The sequence below is a fragment of the Mytilus californianus genome, unplaced genomic scaffold (assembly GCF_021869535.1).
Source record: "Mytilus californianus isolate M0D057914Y unplaced genomic scaffold, xbMytCali1.0.p SCAF_1, whole genome shotgun sequence".
In the NCBI taxonomy this organism is placed as follows: domain Eukaryota; kingdom Metazoa; phylum Mollusca; class Bivalvia; order Mytilida; family Mytilidae; genus Mytilus; species Mytilus californianus.
This window is the reverse complement of record NW_026262581.1, coordinates 125,499,079-125,521,240: the sequence shown is the minus strand read 5'-3', so window position 1 is coordinate 125,521,240 and position 22,162 is coordinate 125,499,079. Positions and strand designations below refer to the sequence as shown.

At 32.4% G+C, this 22,162-nt stretch overlaps 1 protein-coding gene and 1 long non-coding RNA gene across 14 annotated transcripts; both read right to left on the bottom strand.

Annotated features, from left to right (window-relative positions):
- Positions 1 to 3,888: 3,888 nt before the first annotated feature.
- LOC127733100 (uncharacterized) lies at positions 3,889 to 22,062 on the bottom strand. Of its 13 annotated transcripts, none has more exons than XM_052242460.1 (12): positions 21,590 to 22,062; positions 15,872 to 16,030; positions 15,722 to 15,741; positions 12,783 to 12,854; positions 11,876 to 12,054; positions 11,271 to 11,457; positions 10,385 to 10,476; positions 9,883 to 10,031; positions 9,001 to 9,122; positions 8,248 to 8,343; positions 5,477 to 5,605; positions 3,889 to 4,003 (listed from the first exon to the last, which is right to left on the bottom strand). In XM_052242460.1, the coding sequence occupies exons 1-12, from the start codon at positions 22,011 to 22,013 to the stop codon at positions 3,926 to 3,928; spliced, it is 1,707 nt and encodes a 568-aa protein (XP_052098420.1). In that variant the 5' UTR covers positions 22,014 to 22,062; the 3' UTR covers positions 3,889 to 3,925. The 13 variants fall into 13 exon arrangements, with proteins under 13 accessions (XP_052098420.1, XP_052098393.1, XP_052098411.1 ...); XM_052242433.1 differs by lacking the exon at positions 15,722 to 15,741 and adding an exon at positions 15,657 to 15,676; XM_052242451.1 differs by lacking the exon at positions 15,722 to 15,741 and adding an exon at positions 15,527 to 15,546.
- Positions 19,208 to 21,544, bottom strand: LOC127733150 (uncharacterized). Its single transcript, XR_007996805.1, has 2 exons — positions 20,764 to 21,544; positions 19,208 to 20,193 (listed from the first exon to the last, which is right to left on the bottom strand). It is a non-coding gene; the product is annotated as an uncharacterized LOC127733150 (long non-coding RNA).
- Positions 22,063 to 22,162: the final 100 nt, after the last annotated feature.

Here is a 22,162-nt window from a genome sequence, read left to right as displayed (position 1 = left end):
TGCTCAAAGCAAACAAGGATCAGACACAAGTAAAACATACTTATAAAGTCTTCTCCACAATACAATATATATAACAATACAAATTGAACATGAGCATGCATCATATAATATAAACAACATTAATATTACTAAACTATTATAGTACTGAAAAAAGGAGAGGGAATGAGGAAAGAACGACGGAGATTAGGATGATGATGATAATAATGATGATGATGTGCGTTTTACATATGCTGATACTATACTACGAGGAATCGTTTTGATCTCTTTATAAAATTGAATACTTGTTTATTAATTTGCACATTTTGATCATAGGAAAGAGTTTCTTTTCCAAAAACCAATAGTTTTAAGTCCAACTCGCAGCCTTCGGGAAGCCAGCTGAGACCATTAAAAAGAATAGCCCTTTCATTTAGATAGAAAGGACAATCAAAGAAAAAATGGTGCATGTCCTCAATATCCAAACCACATTTACATGGTGGATCAGATATAATGTTAGCTCTAAACAAGTCACAATTCAAGAAGGATGCCGAACATCTAAATTGGGTTAATATTATATTCAATTTTCTTGGACCATATAAATAATGTTTAGGTTGATTCTCATTTCGAATGTCGTGGTTTTTTAATTCTACTTTGAATTTTGATAATGAGTCTACATTTCGAACTGATATGTTCAAATTATTCCAAAGTTTAATTGTTGATGGGACAATGCTTTATTTGTCTCATCAATTCTTACTTTATATATTGATAAGAACAATATCGCTTGCTTCTGTTTGGGTCTTACAGGACCAAAATGAGGATAAACAGATTGAAAACACACTTCCGTCAAACATTTAAAAAAACAACAGATACAGAGGGCATACATACTTTAACATATAATCGGATGGATACCCACAATGCAACATAGAGAGAAGAAACAAGAAATCTACCAAAAAATGTTGAAAGTTTCATTTATCTAATATATACTGTAAATAAGAAATAAAAAAAAAAACACAATAGGATTTTAATACAAATCAGGTGTCCCCACTTCGCTTACAAGGCTTTGTAAACATAGCGTGGACACAGGATAAGAATTTTAATCAGACTGATAAAATCAAGATGAAAGAATTAACTATAACAAGCTGGAATAACGATTGCGGAAAAGGGAAGAACAACTTTAATTGATGAAGGCAGCCGCTAAATGAGAATATGACAGAAAAACTAGAACATTGGGAAGATTGTATAAAGCTGAGAACAGAAACCTAGAATTAAGACATATATGTAGTTAAGAATTTATATAAAAAAATGGCGAAATTTGAGAAATTCAGAGCATGACAGGAACTCGTTGGGAATTTCCACAGTATTCCTTACAGATAAAAAAAGTAGTCTTAATCGATACAGGAATGATTAACTCATAATAGGAATATACGAAATAGTTACCAGATTTGTACTTAGAAATTAAAAGTAGATAAGGAACTGACCAAATTACAAAACAACAGCTGTGCTAACACATCAACGACTAAACGACATACACATGTAAACCAAGTCAAGAACATTGCTACCAACAACAATTATATCAGCAACAAAACTGAGACTACTATAACACATGTGTTATAGCAGTCTAAGTACCAAATTACCAATATTATAATGCTTACTATGAACTGGAATTGACATCATATTACTATCAGCACAACAACATACAAAGCAATGGACAAGAAAACAAGCAATCTCCTAGCTTCCACTCAGACATTTACGAAGATAGAAACATATGTAGCTAGGGAAACTCTCATAAAAATAGAGCTTAATGGAGAACAGAGAGATAACAAAACGGTCATTTATCATGCTCTTCAAACATACGGTACCACCATAAATGTATACAAAGAAGTAAAGATTTAACAATCAGCAGGGAAATGTTAATAAGGACAATTGGTTCTATATTTCCTGTGAAGGATAGCCACTATAAACTTATTTGATAGGAACTGGGAAAACGCTCTTGATTAACTGAAGAACTTAATGTGGGAGACAAAGTATCATACTCCAGACAGTGACTTCAGTAATGAAAGGAGAGAAGATACATTCTGGTCAATAAGCAGATAACTCCATGAATGATAATTTTGACAGGAACTTTCTACAGACTACAGTCTAAATATAAAATCACCATAAAACTATGCAATAAGTAAATTATACATGTTTCTGTTACAGAAGAAAAATACGAAGTAGAAACTGTTTGAAAATTGAACAAAGATCGCTCTTGGCGTCAATGTTTTTCGGCAAATTGTTACGAAACTGTGAATGTTCAATAAGTGACCTTCCATTTATTATTTCTACCAAGTTTGGTTAAAATTGGTCTTGTGGTTTAGGAGAAGATGGTGAAAATTTTCAGCATATTGTTCATTATACACATAAACATCATTTTGTAGCTTGAATATCTGAAAATATATTATTGATGATTGCATGACAGCAATCTCTAATAAATAAGATATAAAGAATGTCCACCTCACTTAACTCTGTTGCTTGTACTCTCAAAGGAAGAATAGAGGCCAGGAATCTAGTTAAAGCCATCAAGCCAATCACAGAAGGGTTTTGATTGAACTTTGTGCAATCTTCACATCAAAAACATTTTTTCCATAAACAATCCAAACTTTTCTGATTGGGTTCCATTAATATATCCTCCAGAACTGGAAATTAAAGAAACAACAGACACGGCTTCCTCCACCTCATTTTAGACTTATACCTCGAATTTGACATCAGCCGTCATCTCAGTATCAGAATCTTTGACAAACAAGACGATTTTAATTTTGAAATTATCAATTTCCCCCACCTTAGTAGCAATATACCAACTTCACCTGCATATGGGATATACATTTCCCAACTCATTCGGTATTCAAGAGCTTGCAGCTGCTACTCAGACTTTGTAAAACGTCACCAGTGTCTGAGCAAAAAGTTGATGAACCAGGGTTATGTCAAAGAACATCTCGTCCATTTTCTAAAAATGTTCATCGAAAGATACCAAGACCTTGTTGATAAATATTCCGTATCAACTTCACAAATAATACATGATGGTCTTGATGTATAGATTCTAGGTACTGACGTTGTTTATCATCTTAAGTATGTGTTATAGTGTTCTTTTATTCGTCTTTGTAAATTATTAATGTTTACTGTTTGGTCCATTCTTGGTAATATCCTTTAGACGTGGCTCGGTACTTGTACATCCCATCATTGTGTTGATGTGCTGTTGTCATTTTTTGTATTCTTGTGTTTCAATGTTGCGTATGTGCTTTGTCTATATGCTATTTTGTTTTTCTTTGTTGACATATTTGTTTGCTTTTAAATAGATTGAGATTATAACAGGTTGACTGCTGTACCCCTATTTTTGACATTTTAACCTATTATGTCTGTTTGTTTTGTTCACACATTGTTCTCAATATAATGGAATTTTATGCGACTGTCATACAAGTGAGAGGTTTAGCTAGCTTAAAAACTAGGTTTAATCCACCATTTTCTACATAAGAAAATGCCTGTACCAAGTCAGGAATATTACAGTTGTTTTCCATTTGTTTGATGTGTTTGAGCTTTTGATTTTGCCAATTGTTAAGGGACTTCCTGTTTTGAATTTTCCTTGGAGTTCGGTACTTTTGTTGTTTTTACTTTTTGTATAAAGGTCATTACCATTGTACTCTAGAAAATTTTAATTCCTGATATTATCCAATATCTTTGGAACAAAAAGATGGGATATGGAGTAGATAAATGTGAGAAACACCAAGCAAAACACTATGGTAACTAGAAGTACAAAAATGCTGCATAAAATCTTGAATATTACTGCAAAGTCATAAATAATGGAAAATTTACATATTTCACAAGTTCAGATAATTATAATAAAAGTATTTTTAACTTGTCAAAAAAGAATCAAAACTGTTAATGAATATAAAAATATATTATAGATATAAATAGACTACATTCTTATCACAGGTGCTTGGACAGGTTGTGGTTGCCTGTAGGCTCTTGTTATACTTAGACACTGCCGTAAAACCTGAAAAGAAGAAAACTAGTAATAAGAAAAAGTGTTAGATACATATTATTGCAGTTTATTATCATCATTTTAAGACAGAAAAAAATTAAGAGCTCTACTTCTTCAATCACAAGCTCTTTCTCAACTTTTCATTTCAAACACTATCAAATATAATAAACTTATAGATTGAACCCTATTGAAAACAATAACAATATTTTCAGAATATTTATGCCCATGCCTGTATAAGTCAATTTGAAAGACAAACTGATGAATCAAGTAAAAAATTATAAGTTACCTATACTACCCTCTCCCCAAAAAAAAACTTTAATGTCTGCTTCTAATAAGTGTTTCACTACTAATCTTAATGCTCTATTAAATAGTTGACAACTTTTAAAAAACTTAATGACAGCAATTGTACATTTTTTGTAAGAATTTTATTGACATGTCATGGCTTGTTTATCTCATGCTTAACAAATTAATTTGAACAATAAGAAGTAACTGATAAGTAACTTTATAGTAGCCAGTAAAATACTATCGTAATAAGATATAAATATTTAAGATTTAGTATTATATTAATAAAGTCAAGTACTGCTATCAGATAAATTAAAGGGGCACTAGCTGTCAAATTCATGTTCACCGATTTGACTCAAATTCTCATATTTGATTTATAACAATGTATAACATTTATCCAAACTATTAAAAGCCTAAAATAAACAGTTAACAGGACATGGGCATGATAACACGTAGCTTCGTTTCATGTGTATTTTAGTCTAAACGCCATCTAATTAACTATTGAGTTGACCTCCAAAGTCATCTGATGACCATAAAAGCGATGTAAACATAAATAAAGATATAAATAGATTAAGCGAACTCATGCTATTTGATTTTTCTAGGTCTGTTTAATTTCATATTATAGATTAAAAATATATGTTTATCATCGTTTTTACCTGTATAAGAATGATTTTTTGTGGATCGGATCAGTCAATCAAATGATTTACCTTTTTTTCACTTTCAATGTTGACATTCTTTTCCTTTAAATAACTTTACACATACAATTCATGTGTTATCAATCTCTAGCTAAAGTTAAATTGAAGTTCACATGAATACGGATTCAATGAGGTCGAATTATTCACTTGCAAGTGAATAATTCATCATCAATGTTTCTTAGCTCATTTTGACAAAATTGAACCATACTGGCGGCTAAAAGCGAATAATTATTTCACTATTTCACTTTCATTAATGATTGAACAAAAAAAAAATCATATATTAGATTTTTTATATATGGCGTAGCTAGTGCCCCTTTAATCTATACTTTTGTTTGATTCAATTTTTGGCAGATTAACGATATTTTTTGGAAATCATTTTACCTCCTTCAAAGCAAAATTCATATCAAACATATAATGAACATAGTTTTAACTTGTATGAATATTTGAATACAAAAGGTCTTTCAAAAAGGGTGTTGTAAAATTTTTAAAAATCAGAATATAGTTATACCTGTCGTGTATCTTGTGGCAGTACTATTCCATCATTCCACATTCTGGATGCTCCATAAAATGCTGTAGATTCTTTATTACACTTTTCTAATATTTTGGCTTGGTCTTCAGAGCTTAAAGACTCTTTACTCTGCAAAAATTAACAGGAGCTTTACAAACAGTTTAAAATACACAAATAATTTTTCTTAATCAAATAGAAAAATTCCATTTTATCTGATGAATGAAACAATGGTAAACTATAAAGCAAAAATTAAAAAGAGATAACAAAAAAATAATCTTTTACCTTCAATTTGTCTGGCTTTCAATGTATACTGTTAATTCAGAAAGTTTGGTGTGTTATTTTGCACACAAATAATGATACCAAAATTTGAATTTTTAATTTTGCTATTACCTATTCAGTCACAATTATTTGAAATAATAAAAACATTGCAAAAATTTCTGAATTTACAAAAACTACCTTGACATTCATCTTCACACTAATAGTGTACACTGATATATCTGGTAAGTGTGCATTTCTTAAGGGTCTTTGTGATTGTATGTAGATTGATGGATGAATTAAGGTCCAGTGAAAAATATTACATGCATATATTTTACTACCTTAAAATTCCAGGGCAAAGACACTTTTTATTCTGTGGCTGACAGGGAGAAAGGATAACACCATGAATTGTTTAATTCACATTTTTGGTTGCAACACTGTTCAATGTTCTTTTCTAGCATCTTTATATGCTAGGCACTTGGTTGTAAGTTCTTCTCTCTTAAGATGTTTTATGAATCAAATTTGTGTGTATAAACCAAATTCAGTGTGAAAATTGCAATGAAATTGTGCGGGAAATCTATTTATAATAATATGCTTTATATATTATAAATATATATGCATGTAATTTGTTTGTCATCTTTGTCATAATTCCACTTGTTGTTTTCTGGTTTTTTTTTATCCAGTAATAAATGCATCATTTAGTGTATAAATTAAATATACTGAAGCAAATTTGATGGATAAGTTGATTAACAATATGTTTTACTGCATAAACCAATGCTAAAAACAAATTTTCAAATTTGAAACTTATTTTTTATAAGGAAATCCTTTTTTATAAAAATAAGGAGATGTGGTATGAATGCCAATGAGACAACTATCCAACATGGAGATGTGGTATGAATGCCAATGAGACAACTATCCAACATGGAGATGTGGTATGAATGCCAATGAGACAACTATCCAACATGGAGATGTGGTATGAATGTCAATGAGACAACTATCTACTAAAGTTTACTTTATTAACTTATGGTTTTATTTGAACAAGAACTTGTTTGTTGATTCTTGGGTGGAAATTTACTTAATAATTTCCTTCTAAGGATGGCTTCATTTTAGTTATTTTAACCTAGTTTGGGACCAACAGGTCACATTTTAGTACCCGGTAGTCTTTAGGTATGTTTCCTTTAACCTTTTAATAAAAAACACCATTTTTTACAACAAAAGATCCCAGAACTGACACTTATTGACTACAACACTCCACAAAGCATTTCAAAAGAAAAAAAATAGACAGACTTATTCCTGCAATCAGTTACTATTCTTTTTTAGAAAACTGTTCCAATCAGAGCAGGGTCAACTTTTTAAACTTCTTCGTTGACCTAAATAATTATAAAAATAAGAAGATGTGGTATGATTGCCAATGAGACAACTCTCCACAAGAGACCAAATGACACAGAAATTAGCAACTATAGGTCACCTTAAACAATGAACAGAACCCATACCGCATAGTCAGCTATAAAAGGACCTGAAATGACAAATGTAAAAAATTCAAACGAGAAAACTAACAGCCTAATTTCTGTACCAAAAAATGAACGAAAAACAAATATGATACACAGCAACTAACGACAACCACTGAATTACAGGTTCCTAACTTAGGACAGGCACATACAGAATGTGGTGGGTTTAAATTAGTTTGAAGGTGCCAACCCTCCCCTAACCTGGGACAGTGGTGTTACAGTACAACATAAAAACAATCTATGAAAATCAGTTTAAAAAGGCTTAACTCATCAGATGGATACACATAGAAATACATCTAACAAAAATAGAGTGGAAGTGGAAGTGTACTTATTCATCCCTACATCAAAAAAAAACACTAAGTACAGATCTGAGAGTACTCACAGTTACTAACAGCTACTTCAAAGTCAATAACAACTAATAAAAAAACTCATGTATTCAAGACTAAAATATCAATCAGTACACATCCAACATCCAATGGATTTAGTGTAAAGACGTCATTAACAGTCAGAGAAAAACATGAGCTTATCCCTTTTGTCGTAAATTTTAGTGTTAAGTTTCCCATGTAAACTTATTACTTTGTTTCTGATTGTGAATATCTCTTTTAGAAGTTATGAAAACAATGTTCCTCTTGTAAAAGCAACTTTGTCACCAAAGTTTCACTCCTAACATGAACCTTGATATCAAGAATGTTAATGCGATATATTTTTATGAACCCTGCTTTGTACTACACAGACATCTTGAGCCAGATGTTAAGGTGTTGATGAACCAGTCTTTGCTCTTACTCCAAAATGCAGTGTTTTTGGTGGAGAAGTAGGAAATATTAATTCTATATTTTGAAGTTGAACTTATGGTTTTCTGTCCTGCTGACAAGCATGTTATAAATAGAACATTGATGTGTTAGTACTTTTGTGCACGCAACTTTGTGTAAGTTCTTGATACAGATGTAAAAGTAAGTCAGAAGTAAAAATGAACTTCCAAAATAATGATTTCTAAGAAAAAGTACATACTGCACAAATTTCCTGAGCTACAACCTGAGGTTCTGTTAAGCCTATCACAGCATTTGGCCAACAGAATAGAAAATGAGGACTGACAGCTTTACCTCCCTGAAATTTAAATATCATATCTTTAAATTATTTAATGAAATAACTATTTGCTATATTGAAATACTTCTATTTGAAAGCATTCTTTCCCATTTTCTTTCAATTTTCATCATGCTCTTTCTTTTTATCTCCTGCGAAACCCCACTCATGTTGATATGACAGAAATCCTTTTTTTTTTTTAAACGGTCATGCACTGCTCATCTGAAAATATGATAGCAGTACATTTTGTTGTTGTATAACATCACCTCATTTCTGCACTTCGCTTATTGCAACAATTGTCCTATTTTTTCCATATTTTATTGTCATTATGGTATCATAATTTACTAAGGACTTATATATGTTACAGGTTAGCATAGGTTATTTGATATTTAGTCATACAAGTAATTTTCTCAAAATGAGTTCCATATTCTGGCACTATTGATATCTTTAAAAAAATAAATTTGGTGTTAATGATCGGTAACTTAAAAATTGCAACCAGCACAAAAGGATTGCAGCCGAAAAAAACGATTTTATATTTTCAGCTGGTCATGACCTTAAAAACCTGCCATTATTTGGGTTATAGATGGAAAATAAGAAAGAATACAACAATTTTACATATAAGAATATTGCAATTATAGTCATTGACTATAGGAATATTAAATTTGCATAGATTATTCCTACCATAATATAACTAACTGGTCCCACACCATTTCCAACAATAAATGTAATCCTTGGTACTGGACTGGTACTAACAACTGACATCATCTTTGCTTGTGCTCTTAATTTGTCACCATTCTTTAAACCTAGGATACACGTCCAAGAAAAATCTGCTTTCATTTATTCTATTTGAATCTAACAATAAACATGTTCTCAGATCATTACTTATTGTCTTTGTTGTTGTGGGATGTAGAGATACCCTGCCACGTCTGGTCTGTGTTTTCGTTAGATGTTTTCTGCTTTGTATCGATCTGATGAGTTAAGCCCTTTTTAACTGATTTTTATAGTTTGCTCTTATGTTGTAATGTTACTCAACTGTCCCAGGTTAGGGGAGGGTTTGGCACTAGCAAACTAGGGTAACCCCTGTCACATTCTGTATGTGCCTGTCCGAAGTCTGGAGTCTGTAGTTCAGTGATTGTCGTTGGTTCATGTCTGTCATGTTTGTTTTTTCGTAAATTGTTTTGTTATTGCTCAATTGAATGTCAGGAACTTTTATAGCCGACTATACGGTATTGGTGTTTCTCATTGTTGAAGGCCGTGTAGTTGCCTAAAATTGCTTACATCCACTTTATTTGAACTTTGGTGGATAGTTGTCTCATTGGCAATCATACTTCATCTCCTTATTTTCATATGTTATTAAAAATTCTTATTTCAATTTTTTACTACCGTATTGAAAATATGTTAGTCTTCAAAAATAAAAATGTTTCAATATACAATTATTTTAACACTCATTGTAAAGTCCTCAACAATCAGGCTAAAAACAACATTCTACTGCTGAGTAAAGAAAAAACATTACCATAAGTGTAAGCAAATATTGCCAAAAAGAAATGAGATTGATAATTTTACCATTAGTTACAGTGCTATCTTCCCAGACAGTATTCTGTAGAAATAACAGTGGAATAGACCTTTCTCCACACATCTGTACAAAGTGTGCTCCTTTATCTGCTGCAGGCTCCGTCAGCTCACCATTGCTGGCTACAATTCCCACAAGTTGTCTGCTCAAACAAATGTATACAAGTAAGTTTAAATATATATACATAAATTCTTTTATAGCGGTCAGTTTGAAATTGATAGCTAAATGAAAAGGTTTTTTTTTAACAAAATTACTTCTTTAAGCTTTTTAGCAGGATTCTCAGATATTAGTTTAATTTTCTACTGCAGGAGTTGGAACTCGTACCTCTGCTCAATATCAATTATGATGTGTCTGAACCAAACTGCATTATTAATCATCAGGAAAGAGAAAATACAAAAGTGAAAAATATTTTGTGTTTAGTTGTATATCTTTTCAATTAAATGTCACATATATATTAGAAAACTGTTGATGCTAGAATATAATGTATAGCCTTACCCATGTACATGTGCAAATCCAGTGACTAAAGTATCACCAAACTTTGTTTTGAATTCATGGAATCTACTGCCATCTGTAATTCTTGAAATGACCTACAAAAGTTGAAAATTTTTCTAATTTTATATCATGTTTTTGTACAAGATTATCAATAAGACAAATAAGACCAATTGTATTTAACTATAGTATCTAGATAGCACTTTAGTCAGACTACTGTCAAACAAGGGTACTTAAATTCAGCCTTTCAAATCTTTGTGGTGCCTAGGTGGGGGAGTGGTCTAAGTAGTCAAACTACTGTATCACTAGCCAGTCAATACTGAGGTTGTGAGTTAAAATCCTGCACGGGGCAGGTGCACTGGACTCCAATCTTAATTGACTAGGATTGTCAGTTTTCCTACCGAAGGTTGTGGTTCTCTCCGGCTTCCTCCACAAATAAAAACTGAACACCATGAAACAGCACAATAGTGTTGAAAATGGCGTTAAACACCAATAAATCAATCAATCAATCAAATCTTTGTATTCAATACCAGAAGACGTGCTTTATTCCTTTTCAAGTATCAACTAAAAGATATCTTTTTTTTTTAATGAAAACAACAATATTTCATTTGTTTTATAACTTACCATATATGTATAAAACATATCAATAAGATTGTTTTAATATATTATTAGTATAAGATGCATCAAACATCCTAAAAATATAAAAGTAGTCATGTCATATTTTGTAGGTCATTTTGTGTGGTCAGCGCATTACTGCAAATATCCTCATCTGAATTTACAGTATCCAACAATGATACCAAATATCTGACATCAACAACAAATTTTCAATAGATCTGTTTGGTTGTCTGTATGACGAGATAAACATTACCCTATCCAGACCCTCTTACTCTACCTTATAGATATCCATTTGATTGTCTGTAGATACAAGTGCTGGTAATTCTTCAGGGTCATACAAAGGTTCCTCTGATGTAGTTGTTGTATTTTCATTCATTGTAATATTTAACGTAGCTATAATATCTCGGCCTAGTTCTAAAGCTTCAGCCTCGTCTTCAGCAAAATAATCTGTACAACCACTCACACTGTAAAATATAGAGCATAATTCAATTTCTACTGCAGTTTTACTGCAGGAATTATAACTCTAGCCTTTGATCTGTACCGAAAATAATGTGTCTGCATCAAAACTGCACTCTGAAGCATAATGGAAAAGAAAAAAGAATAAAATAAAAGATGATAATATTTTATGTTATGTTAATCAAAATAATGCTTATACATGTATATTGTTTCACTTTCACGTAAATTTCACCATGAAAGCTCGCCATGAATATGAGTGGAATTTTGCCACTGGTTGTTATCAATTCAATCATTCTAAGTGACATTCACCTTTCTCATAATTGTCTTTAAATTCTATACTTGATAAATAGGGTCAATAACTTGCTTTTTATCATTTCCCATGAAATTGAGGACATGAGTGCCCTAAAGGAAATAGTGAAAACTTACCTACAATGAAGAGTTGCTCCCCCTAGATCCTCAGCAGAGACTATTTCCCCTGTTGCTGCCTGCACTAATGGTGGTCCACCAAGGAAAATGTATCCTTTCTTGTGTATCATAACTGCTTCATCTGCCATGGTTGGGACATAAGCCCCTCCTGCAGTACAGTTTCCACATACTATAGTTATCTACAAATAACACCAATATATCATCATGGTTATAAAAAAAATGAAAAATATGAACATTTTACTGCCACTTTTGTTGCAATTATCTAGGTTATAGCAACAGCAATCATACCTATATTTATTTTGCTAATTTGATAGATTGATTGTTGCTTGCTGAAAATCCAGTTTGAAGAGAAATACTTGACCTTGTTTGTGTAGTTACTCCTATTTAGAATCAACTAAATTCCTTAAATATTATTTGTTAGTGAGGTAATTTCCGACAATATTAGTTGTGGTCTACTTTGTTGTGTTTCCATCTGTACTAAAATTATGCTACATTTGGTTGTCATAGCCAATTGATATCAAAACTTGCCATAGGAAAAAGTATATTTGACTGATATCCAAAGTTATTGTTTTACAATACAAAATATTACATGGTAACTACCATAAAACAAAAGAACTGTTTTTAAATCTGGTCTCAATATTTTCATATTTAAACCAAACTAACTAAATTTCTCTCTAGTAATAGTCAGATAATAATTTACAGGTTTGAAAATTATTCTATATATTACACTAGTAGATAATGCCTGGCAATATATCAAAGAATTTAGAGTATGGTCTACCATTAATCACACCAGCAAGAACAAAGCACCTCTTTAATACTAATAAAAACAAGTCAGCTTGTCTTTCACTGTGTATATATAATTATTCAGGTTTTTTTTACATCTTTTCCGATGATATGATTACAATACCTGTGGAATTCCCTGGGAAGACATCACAGCTTCATTATAAAATGTCCGTCCACCATCATTGAATATCTGAGACTGCAATACAAAATGCATACAATTAAAACAGTAACTTTTCCTTCATCATATGACTTTTAAATCCTAATCAGTCTCAGAAACTTTCAAATATATGCACAATGACAATAGATGAACAAAGTAGCTAGGTCATTTAAACATTTAATTATTTTCAGTAGACCATGACTTTACAAGATGGGTAATTGTAATATGTCCTTTACCTTACAGCACACTAGCAAACATTTTTCTACAATAAATTTTATGGCTGTTTGTCATTAATTTTGAAACTTGCAGAGGACATACAGGTATACAAATATGTGAATGCTGAGAATGCTTCAGTCAACCTAATCAAACTATACAAAAGGTGCTTCTTCTGATTCTTAAATAAAACTGTCAATTGTTATAATAATCATTTTATAAAAGCACATCAAGCTTTATGTTGATGACCACATAACCTGCTATTCCATTAGAATCATGCTAATAAAATTACAATACAATTTTATAGTACTATATTTCCCAGTAATTGACTAAATACATTTATTCCCAAGTAATAATCTACTTGTTTTTTAATATAAACACACAATTTTATATTGTATTTTCATCTTAAAAATGAAAAGCAATTGTGACACTTATTGGGACCTGGGGTGGACAAGTAATTTGGGAATTTCTAGGGTTTCTTTCAACTCATACTATTAACTTTGTTGATAATAGATATGCTACTTGGACCTCAGGTAATCAAGTAGAGCATAAGGTTGGCCATTCCAACCTAAAAATGATTATCAATCTTCTCTTAGGTAAAGAGAAAAATTAGCCTAGTTTGTTAAACCTGTTTATAATTCCATTTTTTTCCAATTAAGTGAAGCACATGATCTTAATTTTAAATATTAAGGGGTTGACATGTTTGATTATATGTATATTCCAGCCTGTAAAGGAAGAAATGCACCTCCAGATTCTATCACATAAACAGTATGTAGATGTACATGTATATACTGACCTGTAAAGGAAGAAATGCTCCTCCAGATTCTATGACATAAACAGTAGGTAGATGTATATACTGACCTGTAAAGGAAGAAATGCACCTCCAGATTCTATCACATAAACAGTAGGTAGATGTATATACTGACCTGTAAAGGAAGAAATGCTCCTCCAGATTCTATCACATAAACAGTAGGTAGATGTATATACTGACCTGTAAAGGAAGAAATGCACCTCCAGATTCTATCACATAAACAGTAGGTAGATGTATATACTGACCTGTAAAGGAAGAAATGCTCCTCCAGATTCTATCACATAAACAGTAGGTAGATGTATATACTGATCTGTAAAGGAAGAAATGCTCCTCCAGATTCTATCACATAAACAGTAGGTAGATGTATATACTGACCTGTAAATGAAGAAATGCTCCTCCAGATTCTATCACATAAACAGTATGTAGATGTATATACTGACATGTAAATGAAGAAATGCTCCTCCAGATTCTATCACATAAACAGTAGGTCCATGTATATACTGACCTGTAAATGAAGAAATGCTCCTCCAGATTCTATCACATAAACAGTATGTAGATGTACATGTATATACTGACCTGTAAAGGAAGAAATGCACCTCCAGATTCTATCACATAAACAGTAGGTAGATGTATATACTGACCTGTAAAGGAAGAAATGCACCTCCAGATTCTATCACATAAACAGTAGGTAGATGTATATACTGACCTGTAAAGGAAGAAATGCACCTCCAGATTCTATCACATAAACAGTAGGTCGATGTATATACTGACCTGTAAAGGAAGAAATGCTCCTCCAGATTCTATCACATAAACAGTAGGTAGATGTATATACTGACCTGTAAAGGAAGAAATGCTCCTCCAGATTCTATCACATAAACAGTAGGTAGATGTATATACTGACCTGTAAATGAAGAAATGCTCCTCCAGATTCTATCACATAAACAGTAGGTCGATGTATATACTGACCTGTAAATGAAGAAATGCTCCTCCAGATTCTATCACATAAACAGTATGTAGATGTACATGTATATACTGACCTGTAAAGGAAGAAATGCACCTCCAGATTCTATCACATAAACAGTAGGTAGATGTATATACTGATCTGTAAAGGAAGAAATGCACCTCCAGATTCTATCACATAAACAGTAGGTAGATGTATATACTGATCTGTAAAGGAAGAAATGCTCCTCCAGATTCTATCACATAAACAGTAGGTAGATGTATATACTGACCTGTAAAGGAAGAAATGCTCCTCCAGATTCTATCACATAAACAGTAGGTAGATGTATATACTGACCTGTAAAGGAAGAAATGCACCTCCAGATTCTATCACATAAACAGTTGGTAGATGTATATACTGACCTGTAAAGGAAGAAATGCTCCTCCAGATTCTATCACATAAACAGTAGGTAGATGTATATACTGACCTGTAAAGGAAGAAATGCACCTCCAGATTCTATCACATAAACAGTAGGTAGATGTATATACTGACCTGTAAAGGAAGAAATGCTCCTCCAGATTCTATCACATAAACAGTAGGTAGATGTATATACTGACCTGTAAAGGAAGAAATGCACCTCCAGATTCTATCACATAAACAGTAGGTAGATGTATATACTGACCTGTAAAGGAAGAAATGCTCCTCCAGATTCTATCACATAAACAGTAGGTAGATGTATATACTGACCTGTAAAGGAAGAAATGCTCCTCCAGATTCTATCACATAAACAGTAGGTAGATGTATATACTGATCTGTAAAGGAAGAAATGCACCTCCAGATTCTATCACATAAACAGTAGGTAGATGTATATACTGACCTGTAAAGGAAGAAATGCTCCTCCAGATTCTATCACATAAACAGTAGGTAGATGTATATACTGACCTGTAAAGGAAGAAATGCTCCTCCAGATTCTATCACATAAACAGTAGGTAGATGTATATACTGATCTGTAAAGGAAGAAATGCTCCTCCAGATTCTATCACATAAACAGTAGGTAGATGTATATACTGACCTGTAAAGGAAGAAATGCACCTCCAGATTCTATCACATAAACGGTAGGTAGATGGTTCTGTTCTGCTATTTCTTGTGCCCTCAGTTGTTTCTGTAATGTAATTGGATATACTGTTCCACCTTTAACTGTAGCATCATTGGCTACCACTAAACACCATTTACCATGAACTTTACCAATTCCTTAAAATAATAAATATATAGTGACATGTACTTAGCTTTCAAGGAAAAACAAGCCTCCTGTAAAGCTTAACCTTCTATCTATTGTAATCCTACAAACTAGAGGCTCCAAGGAGTCTGTTTTGCTCATGAGGCATTTTTGCATTAAATTGGAACAGTGCAATAAGAATAATTCTGCAAGTTTCCAGCAAAAATACAAAAAAATAATGCAGTCCCACAGAACCCTGTGTCTTACCTACGATTGCTGCTGTCTGCTGAAAAGTGTACTGTTGATTTCCAATAAGCATGCACAAGTTGAAATGAAGCGTGTTTTACTGATCATGATTGAATTTATGTTAAGAGTCTTAGAGAAAAAGATTCTACTACCAGTATTACACAAAATGAACATTATCAATCATCCATGTAAACGTGGTCAAGGTCAGAAAACCCTGTAAGAGGGACATGTTACCATGATGTAAGCTTTAAAATAGTTCTCTGGGGAAATTCATATGATCAACGAGCAGTGGATTTCAGTTATATAAGGATACACATATATTTATAATAATAAACATATATTTATAATAATAAACTTAGTATTTTCTTAGTTTTAAGGAATCAGCTATTAGATTTTCTATCAAATAATACTTTGATACAAAAAAAAAATCGGAAGAAAGTGTTTTTTTGTTTACATTGAAAAATACATTGGTAAGAAATGTCATAATTTGTGAAATGCAAAAATAATTGATGACCTTAGAAATACATGTAGGATTCAAAACCATTTTACTGCAGTTTTAGCTTTGTAAAAATATTTGCCAGTGTTTAAAAAGTTATTTATACAGTGCCACTAGTCACAGGTAACACCATTCTCATATCATTTTCAATTATTGTAAGTGATATTTGAAATGTCCTTGAACAAAGTAATAAAAAAACAATTATTTTCTTGGTTTACGATATAAGAATGGACACTATTTTAATGATTTAATTTAATTTTGAAAAAAATAAGTAAAACTGTTTTACAAGGCTAGTTAAGACTTTGTCCCCCTTTCTCAGGTACAAAATGTAACACATGCCTAATATGAAACATACAGATTGTTAGGATTTCCTCATATAAAATGTAAATCAAAGCGCGAAAGCGCTGTAAAGGCAGTTAATTACAGGTTGTGTGTATTTTTAGTCCAGTTATATCATTATCTTGCATAGTACAGTGTACTTATCAGAGGTGGCTTTCAGTATTTAAGATTTAGAGTTCTCTAATGATATTGAACAAGTTTTATGAATGTCATATTCTGAGCACTATATGAAGGCGATTGTTCTCACTTGTTTATGAACTAGTGCATTATGTCCAGTTTGTACCTTTTTTATCTATGTTTATAGTCAAATTAGTTATCAAAGGTACCAGGATTATAATTTTATACGCCAGACGTGTTTCGTCTACATAAGACTCATCAGTGACGTTCAGATCAAAATAGTAACAAAGCCAAACAAGTACAAAGTTGAAGAGCATTGAGGACCCAAAATTCCAAAAAGTTGTGCCAAATACGGCTAAGGTAATCTATTCCTTGGATAAGAAAATCCTTAGTTTTTTCATCATTGGCAATCATAACACATCTCCTTATTTATATAATGATCTATATTCAACGACCTCAGGTACAAAAAAAATGTATGTAACTAAACTATGATGGGATACCTTTGACTTCTTTCTTTTATATAAACTTTTGATTTGGTACCATAGAACTATGTAGAGTAAATGTACATTGCAACATGTCAACTCTTTCAACTCCAAGCAAAATTATATTTCCAAGCATAAAGTAATTTATGAATGAAAAAATGAGTTCTTAATTAAGAAATAAACTGATTCGCTGAGCGCAGCTGGATACACCCGCAGAGGTCCAACCCTGAACAGCTGGGGCAAAAATGGACACAATATTCAAGCTTGATACAGGTCTGAATTTGGATTGTAATTAAATATTTGACATATTATAGTTTCTGAATAAATGTAGTCAATGAACTTGAAATCGGTTATATGAATTGAATTTATATTCAATTAAAGATTTCTTGCTGTTGTGCAATACACTGTGCTGTTGCGCAATACTTAATAAATCTGTTGCCAGACTATAAACAAATAAAGTTCAATTTCTTCTCAATGTCATATTTGAAATTTATGAAAATCAATAGGGAGATTACATCAATAGCTGTAAATAGTTCACCAAAGTTTCATGTGAACTGCTTAAAGCATTTTTGAGTTGTTGTCCAAAAACTGGAAAATCCCCCCTTTTTTAATGAATAAAACCCCATAACTCAGAAATATAAAATCTAAAATTTATAAAATTCTAAAGGGAGCTTACGGATTGATAATTTAGTCTTAGATGCAAGATTTTTTTATCAGTTGTTAGTGGCTTTGAACTAGCTGTCAGTAACTGCGAGTACTCTCAGATCTGTACTTAGTGTCTTTTTGTTGTTTGGATGTACAACTACCCGACCACGTCCACTTGTATTTGTATTTATCCATCTGATGAGTTTAGCCTCTTTCAACTGATTTTTATAGTTCTTTCTTATATTGTACTGTTACACCACTGTCCCAGGTTAGGGGGAGGGTTGGGATCCCGCTAACATGTTTAAGCCCGCCACATTCTGTATGTACATGTATGTGCCTGTCCCAAGTCAGGAGCCTGTAAAAGTGTAATTCAGTGGTTGTCGTTTGTTTATGTGTTGCATATTTGTTATATTTGTTCATTTTTTTTACATAAAATAGGCCGTTAGTTTTCTTGTTTGAATTGTTTTACATTGTCATTTCGGGGCCTTTTATAGCTGACTGTGCGGTATGGGCTTTGCTCATTGTTGAAGGCCGCACTGTGACCTATAGCTGTTAATTTCTGTGTCATTCGGTCTCTTGTGGAGAGTTGTCTCATTGGCAATCATACCACATCTTCTTTTTTATATTTACATCAACAGATATAAAAAATTCACCAAAGTCAAGGTGAGACAACAAAACTTAGTTGTAAGATCTCTGAAATTTTTTAAAGGGTACGAGTTTTTCTCATTGTTGGAGATTGTACGGTGACAGTAACACCTGTAACTGCTTAAACCCATTTCTTATGCACTTTAGTTTGATAAACTCACTGAATATCATACCACATCTCCTTATTTTTATATGCATTACAATTTACATGTAATTGTAAATATATATATATCAGAACAAAATTCATTGCGTCACTTTTATTTATGCATCCTTTGGCACAATACAAGTTCTAAAATTACACAACATAAAACAACTAAATGTTATTTCAGATGAAAGTTTTGTTTCAGTTCCATTCATAGGATTTATTAGAATTTTGTATGTTTTGCCAAGTCCAATAATTCGCTCTATGTGACATAGAGACATAGTTGACTAAACCACCAGGTGTCGAACATTCAAGAATTTTCAGTGTTTCTGTTTTTATTTGATGAAAAGATTGCCTGAGCTCTAGGAGCTTTAGGTTTTATCAGGGGATATTCTGTGCTGTCAATACTAATCCAAGTCGTAGGAAACTTTAATTTGAAGTTGGATGGTGAAAAATACCTGACTAAACCACTAGATGGCCAAGTGTTAGCCTCACACCACTATTTAGACATAAAAACAATCCATGTATACACAATATTCTTAACACTAGATTCTACTAGAATCTAGACAGTTCAAAGTTGGTTGTATGATGCCTCAATTTCATCAAAGTCATAAAAAAACTGATTTTCAACTGACACCGTATCAATTTGAAAATATATGTATCTCAAACAATGTGCTGCTGGACCAAGTGTGGTCAAAACAAATAAAAATTTAGTATACAACTCTAAACCGGTATAAAAATGCATGGCTGTGTCACGTGTCTTCATTTCAAAATTCTCTGCTGAAAACATAGGCATTGATGGTGTTTGCGTAATTCCATCTGTGAAGCTCAACATTAGCTGGGCAGTTGGTGGTGGACAGTCATAAATCCTTTCTGCAGTATGAATGACTTCTTCAGGAAAACCAACTTTACAATCAAAACTTTCCTCTAGATTTCTACTACAATATTCATCAAGTTTAGTTCTTTTGTTTTCACAGGAAACTGCCCTGATTTTTCTTTTTGCGGACGATTCAGTCTCTTGCTTGGTCCAGGAAAATAGGCTGGGAATGGCAGTAGACTTAAGTCTCTGTATGGTGGGTTTGCGCCCTGAAAAAGGTTATAAAACATTAGTTTTTTGATAATTAAATGAACTTCCATTAGCAATGTATACTTTGTACTACCTGGCGAAATATTAACTAGATTTATTCATTACAATCTGGATAAATCTATGTTTGCCTGATTCAATGTATGTTATGTAAATCCAAAGGACAAACGATGAGAGACTTATGCAACAAACATACATTGTTTATACCTCAATAACTATAATATAGATGAGAGCATGTCATTGTTTTGCTCCTGTTAACATTGTCATTGATATTTTTCAAGAAAGTCTATGAGGCATAGCTTATGCATTCCTGTCATTAATACATTAGCATAATTACTGCTAAAATAATTCTCAGTATGATATACCTCTTGTAAGAAATCATTATAATTGTAGCAATCACCAAAAAATCTCAAACAGATCACATTGAATCGTAATCCAAAAAAATATGACGTCTTGAATTACCCACCCCCTTTTATTCTAAAACGATAATTGCGGTTGTAAACAGACTTTGGTTTATTCGCATTACGATTACATATATAACTATATATTTCACAAAGAAAATAGAGTTTTACCATGAATAGTTTCCTGCACGTAGTCTTTTTCAGTAAAACGTGCCTTGCAAACAACAGCTGATTGAGATGGACTCCACGATATCATCGTGTTCTCGTCCAATCTGCGTATGGGCCATGGCGTTGATCCAACTTTTCCTTCTTTTTAAGTCATTTGGAAATGCATGTCCTCCGCTTAAATGACATCCAGGTACACAACAACAAGTACTTGGCATCGTTAATTAAAAATATAACTGAAATAGTTGCACAGTGCAGAAACCGGAAGTTGAGGAACAGGATCCGCTACCACGGCGCCACCTATTCAGGAACGATAATTTGCTACTTTATATAACTGCGAAATTACAATAACGACGGGTTCACGTGCATAAACAGAAATGCGCTTTAAATTGTATAATATAATTCATGTTCAGTCGACCTTTAATTATTATATCAACGACTGAAATGATTTATAAACATCTAGATTGCAGATAACACTCGAAATTAACCCGAGCTCTTTCCACACGGAATTCAAATAATTCTAGTTTGTCAATCGGTTGACTGCTTATAATGCAAAATACTAATATATCAAAAGTTTTTAAAACTAACAAAACACAATGATCGTTTCTCTATTTCCCAATGTAAATGAAATGAAACAAAAAACATTTTATATCGCAATAAGAAGAGGAGAGAATTCAACATTTCCGGATCTACTTGGAGCCTAATGACCCCCCACGTAGATAAGTTGAATATCGCGGAAGGAAGGATTAACCCGGCAACTAGAAAGGCATTAAAGCACTGCCTTTAAAAACTAATATCCCTCTCGAGTTAGCTTTCAGTATTTTCTAAACACCTGTTATAATGCCTGCCCTAGGAATATCTCCATATTCCATTTGCAACCCTGCAAACATGGACAACTCTAAAAAGTCAGCATCATCATCTAGGAGATGTGTCAGTCTTTCTGTAACCAACATTTTCTTTTGTTTAATGGTATGACGTTCTATTGCCTTTTCACCGCCTCCAGCAGAGGAAATTTTAGCAAATTGTTTGTGCAACATTGACAGCTTTTCAAAATTTGCATTGTTGATGTTAACCGCGCTAGTTTGTGAAATAGTTCCATCTAAAACTCTAAATACATTTCTCTTTTTATTATTTGATGTCGTTGTGCTTGCTAAATGTCTGGTGTTTGTAATTGTTTGTATTTTACAATACGTTTGTAAAGCATTATTAGGGAATGTCTGTTTAATTTGTTTGCATATCACTCTGCGAACACTCATTTTCAAAATTCAACGTCAACATTGGACTTTGCCGCAAAGGAAAAATAAATGTTCAATGTTTAGTTTGATTTCATACAATGAATAAAATTCTCGTTTCTTTAAACGCGCAACTGATTGAGTTACTAAAAAAAACTCTTTATGTCATTAAA

Bases quoted from the DNA above. Each gene is read 5' to 3' on its own strand.
- LOC127733100 (XM_052242390.1), bottom strand. From the start codon at position 22,013: ATGAGTGTTCGCAGAGTGATATGCAAACAAATTAAACAGACATTCCCT. The intron at 16,031-21,589 runs GTGTTTAGAAAA...TATTATTTTAAG, and splicing joins TAGGGCAGGCATTATAACAG to GAATTGGTAAAGTTCATGGT. The intron at 11,458-11,875 runs GTAAGTTTTCAC...TATATTTTACAG, and splicing joins GGAGCAACTCTTCATTGTAG to TGTGAGTGGTTGTACAGATT.